The sequence below is a fragment of the Seriola lalandi genome, unplaced genomic scaffold (assembly GCF_002814215.2).
Source record: "Seriola lalandi dorsalis isolate HSWRI2012SDOR001 ecotype SW California unplaced genomic scaffold, Sedor1 jcf7180002054955, whole genome shotgun sequence".
Classification (NCBI taxonomy): Eukaryota; Metazoa; Chordata; class Actinopteri; order Carangiformes; family Carangidae; genus Seriola; species Seriola lalandi.
In genome coordinates this window covers 81265-91809 of record NW_019525506.1, presented here as the reverse complement: position 1 = coordinate 91809, position 10545 = coordinate 81265, and the positions used below count along the sequence as shown (strand labels likewise).

At 43.9% G+C, this 10545-nt stretch overlaps 2 protein-coding genes across 3 annotated transcripts in view; both read right to left on the bottom strand.

Moving 5' to 3' along the window:
• The window catches only part of LOC111645715 (uncharacterized), a 69432-nt gene that overhangs the window by 2002 nt on the left and 56885 nt on the right, over nt 1–10545 (bottom strand). The gene's annotated exons all lie outside the window — the stretch shown is intronic.
• fam163b (family with sequence similarity 163 member B) lies at nt 1648–9161 on the bottom strand. The gene is made up of 3 exons (XM_023394960.2): nt 8684–9161; nt 4470–4585; nt 1648–3287 (listed from the first exon to the last, which is right to left on the bottom strand). The coding sequence occupies exons 2-3, from the start codon at nt 4560–4562 to the stop codon at nt 2844–2846; spliced, it is 537 nt and encodes a 178-aa protein (XP_023250728.1). The 5' UTR covers nt 4563–4585; nt 8684–9161; the 3' UTR covers nt 1648–2843.

Genomic DNA, 10545 nt, shown 5'->3' with positions numbered 1-10545 from the left:
ACCTACTGAGAAACGTTTACACTGAAGCAGAAGCAGCAGATTCAGAGTTTTCTCCAACTTAATAAACATAATGAAAGTGTTTTTAATCTCAAGTCTCCTCCAGAATGGATCCACACCGGAGGCTTTATTGGTCAGGATGGATATTTCTGTTGCAAAGAACTTTTTTCACCCTGAGCAGAGACTCCCAGGATGCCTGTCCTCCAACTATGTCATGTCATAGGTGGAGTGGGTTGTGGATAGCAGTGAACACATGTGAACTCTGTGTCATGGAGCTGTGGATTCTAGCTTTTGTGTATTTTTACTTTTAACTGAGAACAAAAGTGTCGTCAGTTCAACCAATTCTAAATGACAAATGTTTCCATCTCAGTTCAAAGTTCAAATGTCACTAATTAAAGTTTGTTTCTTAAACTAAAAAACTGAATTATTGATAGAAAAGATTTAAAATTTCAAAAGATGTATGAAAAAGCTTTTTAAATTAAATTGATTCATTTACTATCAGATGATTTTTTGTGATTATCTAAGTAATTTTAATGTTGATTTATGTTAAATTTTTAATAGCAAAAATTCATTTTAAGACATAAAGTTTTTTATATCAACTTATTATTTTAATCACAACTCTTGATATCACTGACAATATTATGTCACTGTCCCAAACCTCCTTCATTTCCTCTGTTTTCTATTGTTGCTACATAATTAACAAAAGCAACAAAAATCTAAATCCTTCAACAGGCGTCACGAAAGAAAACAATAATAATTTGTTCTCTTAAACAGCTTCGTAAGTGCACTAATTACCTGCTCACAGAAATAATACCAGACAACGATAGTAATTCTTTTAAAACAAATTAGTGTTTTCCCTGATGATTGAGATGTTGATATGAAGAAAGATGATGAAGAGCTACAACGTTACTGGTTTTCATCCTCAAGGGCTCTGCACACCTGCACAGGTGTTGTCAGTTAGAGGTTAGTCAGTACACACCTATATAATCAGTGAAAACACCTGTGCAGCTTCACATACAGAGATACTGAACTCTAGTATCCTGGAGTTTCACCATGAAAGAAATAAATGTGAAAAGTGTCAGTGGTTCTGCAGCAGTGAACCGGTGCGGTGGTGCAGTAAGTTACTGCAGCTGCACCCGCTTTTATAAACTGTATGTTGGAGGTTTGGCTTTTCACACATGAGATATTTCAGAACAGTGAGAAACAGAGCGGAAGTCAAACAGCTTTGTGTGACTGTAGGTGGAAGTCAGCGACAGTCTGAAGCTTTATATCTTCCCTGAGCACAGAGCTTAAAGGATGAGGTTGGTTTTATTCAATATTTTTCTCACTGAATCCCATGAAAAGACACAAACCAACAACGTGTTCGTCGTCTCTCAGTGATTTCTGACTTCCTCGCCGTGTCTGTAGCTCTCAGCTCCAAACACTCTGAAGACGTAGATCTCAGACTCACAAATAAATAGTTTACTAAGTCTTTTATTTTTAAATTAATTTCCTAAAACAGCTGATAACTGCTTGTTAAAAAACATTACTGAAGCAGGAGGACATAGTAAATTGCTGGGGACTATTTTCAGAGGCGGATTAATCGGATTAAGCAGGACGGAGTGTGTATTGATGGTAATGAAGGAACATGTGACCCAGTGAAAGTGTGGCTCATTGATGTGTTTTATTAGCTTCTGGACAACAATGGAGCTCTATGGCACAGAGGAATAACATACATCAGGGTTTGGGTACACACACAATACGTTTTGGTTTTGGTCCGCACGTGGGATTCGTTGACAATAAGGCTCGTCTCATACTTGGCGTCCGGGAGAGTCCGAGTGACGTACATTTCGCGGCGCTGTGCGGACGTCTGTGTGTCCTCCGATACGCTACAGGGGAACCAACGTCCAGGAGTTACCAAGACTAACATGACATGTCCAAGGTGTCTGTTGTCCGTGTGCGTGTCTGTAAGGGAGTATAACTGAGGCTAATACCAGACTAGCTAGCTGGCTAACTAGCGTCCAGCCTCCTTTAGGAAAGGTCCTGTTTACATTTGACCTTGTTTAAGATTTTTACGTCCATTTCTGTCTCATGTGCGGTGCATTCAAACAAAAACAAAAAATCTGTGATAAACTTACTGACAAAAGCTCAAATTTGTACTTGTACTTGTTTATACTTTGACACACGTTTGGTTAGTAGTTACTTAACTAGCTAAAACACAAAATCAGACGTACTGGTCGAAATGATTAGTTGACAAAAATGAGTCCGGTCAAGTCTCTCAGAAACAGTTTATGTTCGCAGTGTCTTCAGAGATGTAGACCTCCAACATGGCTGTCACGTAAAAGCCCTCAGTGTTGACATTAATCAGCACAATACTTGTATAACTGGTTAAGTTAGTGCGTCTGCAGACAGTTCAGACCAATGACTGTGTGTAAAGATGGACGCCGCGTTCTCCACTTCCTCCCGCCGCACAAAAACGAAGCCAAAATATCGCAGATACGGGAGCTGCCATCTTGTGCAGGAGGCATCGTTTGGAGTCAGTCACAGCTGTCAATCATGGCGTCGCACTCCCGTTTTATAGCCTCAAATAATTGATAAAAATCAAACTTATCAGAAAAATAAACACTTGAACATCAGGGTGATAAGAACTAACCATCTTTGGGAAAAACGTCCGCTAACGTGGAGGGGGCGGGGTTTATGATCTGTACTGCTGCCAGCCACCAGGGGGCGACGGGAGATATTTTGGCTTCACTCTTGCGGAGCTGTCATGGCGTCCATCTTTATACACAGTCATTGGTACCGACTCAGAGCAGTTTGTTTGCATCAGCCTTTCCGGTGGGACGGCGCCGCCTCCATCCCGCCCGCTCCTAGACGTCGGTGCTGACGCTGTGGGTGACCACCTCCCTCATGGTGACCGAGCGGATGAGGTTGAGCTTCTGGTAGAAGCTGGCCAGGTCCATGGGCAGTTCCAGGTCCTGCTGCTGCACAGTCCTGTAGCTGATCCTGCGCCCGCCGTTGCACAGCCTCTCCGGGTGCTGCAGGTAGAAGGGCAGTGAACAGCGGGTGCAGGACGGGCAGAAGGCATGCGAGCGCTGGCACCTGCGTGGCGGAGGGGTGGGGGAGAAGCTGGCGGGCCCGTTGGCCTCAGTGAGGAAGGTGGGGGGGTAGGCCTCGGGCTCGTCGCTGTAGTGCTCCGGCGTCGGAGGCGTCGGAGGAGCGGACAGAGCCAGGGGGCGGGACGGCGACATGGTGGCGAGCTCTGGTTCCTCCTCTTCCCCCTTCTCAGACTCCTCCCTCTTACAGCAGTAATACTGGTGCAGTTAAACACAAGAAGAGACAACTACAGGTCTGAGTCATCGTCACAACGTTTCACACCAACATAGCGCTCAGCAGTGGCGGGCGACCCGACGATCACGGATGATCGTACTTTAACATATGATCGACTTTCAGACGAGACAGAAGTTTCTATATTTAGATATTTAATAATTCAATGAACAGCTCAGTCTGTTAACCAGCCCGTTGTTAGCTGTTAACCAGCCCGTTGTTAGCTGTTAACCAGCCCGTTGTTAGCTGTTAACCAGCCCGTTGTTAGCTGTTAACCAGCCCGTTGTTAGCTGTTAACCAGCTAGCTGACTGTAGCTGCAGACGGCGGTCCTCGTTCTGCTCTGTGGTCTCGTGAGTCCGGTGTAGCTCCACATGAACCAGAACAAGAACCGCCGTCACCAGCTGCAGGCCGGAGACAGGAAGCTAGCTGTTAGCTGTTAGCAACGACTGACCTTTCAAATCAAAACACTCACATATATCACCTCACAAATGAATAAATAAATGTCCAAACAAATACTCCATATAAACTGAACAAAAAGTCTGACTGTGACACAATTTGCAAACATCAGAAAGAAATGTCAAAGCGGCGGAAAGATACGAATCACAACTTCCCGTCATGACTTTCACAATAAAACCAGAGCGGAAACAGGATGCAGGATCACGATTAAGATCAAGATAAACTGTCATATGATCATTTCACCTTTACTGCTAATAACATGAAGCTACGTGTGTGAATTAGCTCAACTTCTACTGGATGGATCGGCATTAAATTAGTTACAAATGTTCACGGCCCCTCGACACAATTACTTTGTTTTCCTGATAATGTTGTGACAACAAACATTTTTTTTAGCGCCATCACCGGCGCAGAGGCATAAAATTCATTATACATGAATTATTTAGTGTCAATGATTTGGCAACTTGCTGAATATGTTCATTAACGACATTTATCACGTTCTCCTGTCGGCATCAAAACCTTCAAATGTTGTATATAAATTTAATTTCCAGAGGATGAATCCTAGAGACTTCGGTGATTCTCTGACTTCTCATGAGTTTGACGTCTACTAATGTTTCAGTTAAAGATTATATTTTATATTTATATTTTTAAACACGAGTAACTTGTCACACTGCTAACTCTCTCAGAAGTGCAGTGAAGAGTAAAACAGTCGTACCTGCAACCTACATAAACACAGTACAGCGACGATGGTCAGTAAGATGACTGTAGCCAGAATTCCTCCTGCGATGACCACTGTCCCGGCTGACATTCGAAATCCTCTCCATCAACAGCCTGAGGGAGGAGGAGGAGGAGGAGGAGGAGGAGGAGGGATGAGAGTAAAGTGGAAGAAGAGATGAGGAAGGAGGAGAAGAAAGGAGGAGAGGGAGAGAGAACAGATGGACAGATGATAATGAGAGGAGGGGGTGAGGGAGAGTCAAGGAGGGAGTAAAGATGGAGGTGAGGGAGAGGGAAAAGAGAGATGAGAGGAAGGTGTGATGGGGAGGAGAGGAGACGAAGGGAAGAAGAGGAAAGACAGTCAGGAGAAGAGGAGGTGGAAAAAGAGCGGAGGTGGGAGAGACAGAAGGATGAAGAGGAGGGAGTGAAGAGGAGGAGAAGTGAGGAGGTTAGAGCGATAATGATGCTGCTGTAAAGTTTTACAACTCCACTGTTCAGCTCCAACACGTTTAAAGTGCTTTCCTCTTGCCAGCAGTTATTACTGAGGTTTCACAGCTCAGAGTAAATCGATTTTTATCGTTTATCTGCTACGACTCAGCCACATTTCTGACAGCAAATTCAGCCAAGTCACAGTGAGCCAAGTGCAAATATTAGCAGGTCTGATTGTGATGAAGATGATGAATCTGACTGACACATCAGCGCTGATCTCTGCAGGGTGGAGCGGAGCCTGGACAAAACCTCCCAGGAAGCTTCCTGCTAACCACCATAAATAATATCCACCGGTCACATTTCTATCAGAAGTTAAAACGCTTCCGTCGTGCTGAGATCTGAGGTCTGGGAACACGGCGACAAAGAAACCCAGAAATCAGACAGAAGGTTAGGAAACAAACCAACAGTAGATCCAGATTTCACAAGGTCAAAAAGTTGCTCCGTACTGAACCAGAATATCAGCAGCTTCTCATGGTTTTCCTACCTAATAATAATAATAATAATAATAATAATAAGTTCAAAGTTCAGGTTGAGAAGGTGAGAAAACCTCCAGACAGACCTCGACTGTCACTCAAAGTCTAAATAAACCTCCTGTTAATGAATTCCATTAAACATTTAGCATTTTTCAGAGTAAGCGTTCGGCTGAGTCCCAACGCAGCCGGACAATCAGACAGTGAGGGAGTGAGCAGAGCTGCAGCCGCCGCGGTCGCTCACGACGCTCCGCTGTTCGTCTTCCTGCACGCCGTGGACGAACGCTTCCAGAGACAGGCCGACAGGAGAGTAGAAAAAGCCTTCAGCGCTGAAAACAATCATAATATTTATTTGTCTCTGGAAAGTTTTTCAAGACAGAAGAAGAAAGTAGGAGCCAACAGAGGAAACAAATGTGGGATTGAGACGGTGACACGAGGTTCTTCAGTTTCCCTCTTCTTCACGAGTCACATGTGAATGAGGACACGTCCAGAAAGTCTGTTTGTAATCTTCAAATTACATAACACAGAGACAGAGAGAGAGAGAGACATTGTGTATTTTATTATTCACTTTTCCCTCATGTTTAATGCAATAAATCTTTTCTCAAACCAGAATTAATTGTGATTTAGCAGATGGAAAGAAAAATTAAAATACTAAAGCGACGCCAGCGAATGTTCTTCAGCCTTAATGTGACACCAGCTGGAGATTGGACATGTTCCCTTGGAGGTCAAAGGTCCTGCCGGAGGGTGAACTCACTCATCCCTGATGTTACATTATGAATTTTAAATCTGAATTCTTCATATTCAGCTTCCCGTCATGTTTTATACAATAAGTCAGGAACCAAAGCAGAAGTGTGATGAATAGTAAAACACCAGAGAGGAGACGTGACTCATCACCGTCATCATCATCATCATCATGTCGTTTCCTCTGCTTCCCGCGTGGGCGTGACCAGCGTGACCAGCGACAACACGCCATCAAACCTCCAACACACATGAGAGGGCGTCGACTCTGTGATCAGGACAGACGATCGACTCGGTCTCTGCCCAGGAGACGTCACAGGTGAATTCTACCTGTGGATCCTCTGTGTTCCTCCAGCTGTTCCAGGTGTTAATGTGTTCAAACATACAACATACATGTGTCACGTAAACATAAACATGTACATTAAAGAACTAGAGCCTCCTCCTCGTGCTCGTATCCCTCCGCCACTCAGACTAGTTCCAGGTTACATCCCTGTTTATCCAGAGTCATAGAAAATATGAACCATTTGTGTGAAAAAAAAGTGTTTTGTGAGGTCACACTGACCTTTGACCCTTTGACCTCTAACTGCCAAAATCTAATCAGCTCATCCTTGAGTCCAAGTGGACGCTTGTGCCAAATTTGAAGAAATTTCCTCAAAGTGTTACAGAGCAGTCGCGTTCACAAGGCCAAAACTAAAACGTTTTGTGAGGTCACCATGATCTTGACCTTTGACCTGTAGCCACCAAAATCTGATCAGTTCAGCACGCAACCAGGATTTTGTTGCCATAAACAACTTGAATGAGATTTCTCAAGACCACCTTGAGCACAAACATTCACTCGGACTAAGAGATGAACTGATTAGATTTCAGGGGTCAGAGGTCAAAGGTCAAGGTTACTGTGCCCTCACAAAATGTGGTTTTGGCCTTGTGAACGCGATATCTCCGTAACACTGTGAAGGAATTTCCTCAAGTTTGGTAAAAACGTTCGCTTGGACTCAAGGATGAACTGGGTAGAATTTGGTGATGAAAGGTCAAAGGTCAAAGATCAAGGTCACAACGAGCTCACAAAACACATTTTTGGCCATAACTCAAATTCATTCACTAATTAATACACAGATTAACTCAAATGTCAATAAGGTTAAAATGAAGTGATGACATTTTATATCCAAAAGGTCAAAGGTCAACTTCACTGTGCCATCACGATGTTCTGTAAAAACGCCTGGTCTGTATTTAATGCTGTGACTCAGGAAGGAGAGACTACAGTTATTTTCATGATCCATGAATCATCAGCACCCTGAGTATCAGCTCATCACTGGATAATGCATTTGGGTTTCCATAGCGATGGAGCCGCTTACACCTACACAACCAGGCAGCATCACACACAAATCACCGGACGAGACGCAGACTCAAAGGTCAGCGTCCGACCTTCATCCGTCTTCGCTGAGAGCTTCAGTCAACTCAACGCAATTTATCTTCGTCTTCACTCAGACCTGAACGAATCTCAGCAGCTTAAAACAGATCCAATACAGAAGAAGCACATACTCTGCAGAAAAAAGAAACCCTCCCCCGTCTGCTGGAGCTGCAGCTTCACACAAAGACAACACAAGCAAAACAAATGACACTTTCTTCGAGCTAATTCTTTAAACAAGTTGATTTATGATGGAAAACATTAAATTCATTTCATTTCTCTCAACAAACTGGCAGATTATTAAAATTTGTTTTGAGAAAATTACTCAATAAAATACAATATACATTTATAAACACGTGGATCCATATTAATGTCAGTCAGAGTTTCACGGCTCTGACAGTTACAGATGTAGAAGAGACGATTATAAACTCTGATGAGTCGGTCACCGTTAAGAACATTTTCAAAGTAATATATAATATATATATAATATTTGAATATTTTTAGACTCATATCTAAATTTAAATGAATAATGAAAAGGATTCTGAGTCTGGTGAAATGTGTCTGAGGGGGAGAGAGTTTGAAGGACGTGACCTCAGTGTCTGAAATCACAAGCAGACACATGATGAACCCATGAAAGAATTTAATCACTTAATGTTTAATTAATGTTTCATATGAGATCAGTCACCTGACACTGCGAGTGTGTGATATTATTGTAAAACATGAACGCAACATCTGGTTGATTTGCTGTTTTCCTGTTTCCAGGTCGTGGTGCCACTTTTACGCAGATTTTTACGCAAACAGAAGCTGCGTTAAAAAGAAATGAGCTTCACTGTCGTTCATTCAGTCCGGTTTCAGGTTTGTATTTTGACTCTCTCCGTCACTGTCACAGAAATAATTTACTAAACTTCTTGATTCACGCGCGTAAAAGTGACATGAACCAAAGCAGCTGAGATTTGTTTAAAAAAACTCAATTAACCACTGAAATAAAAATAAGTTTTAGCTGCTGAGAAGCTGTTTAATGAGTGAAATGAAATGTTTCTGGAGACAGTGGCACAGCTGCTCCTCTCTGCAGCAGCCGCAGACCCAGTGCGTGTGAACAGGTCGGATTCTTACCCATCACATTAAGGATCCGGATCGTCCCATCGCGGCTCTCTCCTCCGGCTCGGGGCGCCCCGGTTCGCGGGCAGAGGTTGAGGGGCAGGAGGTGTCGAGTTTCAGCGGGGAGAGGTGGAGAAGTCTCAACTCACAGCGGCGTTTTTACATCCACACACATCAACACACACACACATACACACACATCCGGTCTGCACGAGCGAGCAGCAGAGACTGGTCCCTCTTCACATTTCTTCTCTAACTTTCACGACCTGAACTTCGCTCCATCGCTGGAGACGCGTGAGACAAAACTTTTTGGTTTTCTCACAGTTTCTTTCTTTTAATTCTCCATCACTTGAGGCGCGGCTCTCTGCTCCACAGATTCTATAAAATCCACAAATGTTCCCGGGTGTATTTCCTCTCCGGGTCCGCGGGTTCTCTCTCTGACTTTCAGCCCAACAACGAGACGCTGAAAACGCAGGAAACAGATCCCGGCTGATCCGTGACCACACAGGAGGACGAGGTGCTGCTGGGAGAAAAAGCGCGGGTCCGCTTACAATTAATTGTGCATGTGTGTTGTGCGCAGTCTCATCCTGATGCGATGTGACCGCGCCTCACAGAAGCGCGCGCTGCAAAAGAAAACAAAAAAAAAAACACCTGAAGGATGAATCCAGGTGGCTTTAAAGTGACATTAACTTTATTCTTCACCCATCTGTCAGGTAGAAGTGGAACCTCAGGGGAACAAACATATTACACCTGAGTGTCCTGCTGAAATATTGATCACATTATTAATTGTCATTCATCAGGATTTGATCATTTGGAGCTTTATTAGCTTTTAATTATAAAGTCCTGATCTCTGTGTGGTTATATCTGATCATATCTGTCCTGGATCCTGCCACATCCAACCAGTACAAACTCCTAGTGCAGCAGAACGGGACACGATCCCTCACCGGCTTCCCACCGACACTGGTGCAGGGAATGAGTTCGTCCCAGAACAAAAACAAAGGAAACTAGACCCCCCTCCTCTCGGTCGTATCCCTCCTCCACTCACACGACTTTCACGTCACATCCCTGTTTATAACTTCTGTTTGAAGTCTTGAGTAATGGCTAGAAAAGTGTTTTGTGAGGTCACCGTGACCTTGACCTTTGACCTTTAGTCACCAAATTCTAATCAGTTCATCCTGAGTCCTACTGAAAGTTTGTGCCCAATTTGAAAAATGAGATTGAAAATGTGATTATGGCCTGAAAGACATGATGCGCTGTACTTTAGCGTGTCCAGTATAACCCGTAAGTCCCATAGAGCCAATACTGAATTTAAAGTAGAAGAAGAAGAAGTTGATGAAGTGGCACAGAAAGCTCCTGAAACCATCAGTGAACGCGAAGAGTCCACTGACACCAGATCAATAAAATGACTTCCTGTCAGTTTGACAGGTACATGGGCTGAACTTACACAGCGCTTCACCCATTCACACACACACACACGGTCACACAGCGATGCAGGGGGTCAGTATCTCGCCCCCTGGACACTTCGGACGAGCCGGGAAACGAACCAACAACCTTCTGATGAGCGGTGGAGCCGCCCTCCTCCCGAGTCGCAGCCTGTTACATCCTGATAGTGAACATTTACTACAAGGTTTTCTGTAGCAGTTAAATTAAGGAGAGACTGTGTAACTGGATTAAATCTGATTCTCAGTAAAGATGGGTGGCGGTTTACAGCTGTGTTGCTCTCTCTGTTCACAGTCTACCTCTCTCTGCCTCCTCGCTCTCCTCCATCCACTCCACTTAAGGCGGCACCAAGAAAAGACGAGTGTAAGAGAGGCAGAGAAAGAAAAGATTTTATTGTGTGAATTATTTAGTGGTTAAAGCAGCCTGAGATTCCACAG

Excerpts from the sequence above, each read along its gene's own strand:
- fam163b (XM_023394960.2), bottom strand. The coding sequence starts at position 4,562 with ATGTCAGCCGGGACAGTGGTCATCGCAGGAGGAATTCTGGCTACAGTC. Across the intron at positions 3,288-4,469 it reads TGTGTTTATGTAGGTTGCAG|TATTACTGCTGTAAGAGGGA; the intron begins GTACGACTGTTT and ends TAACTGCACCAG.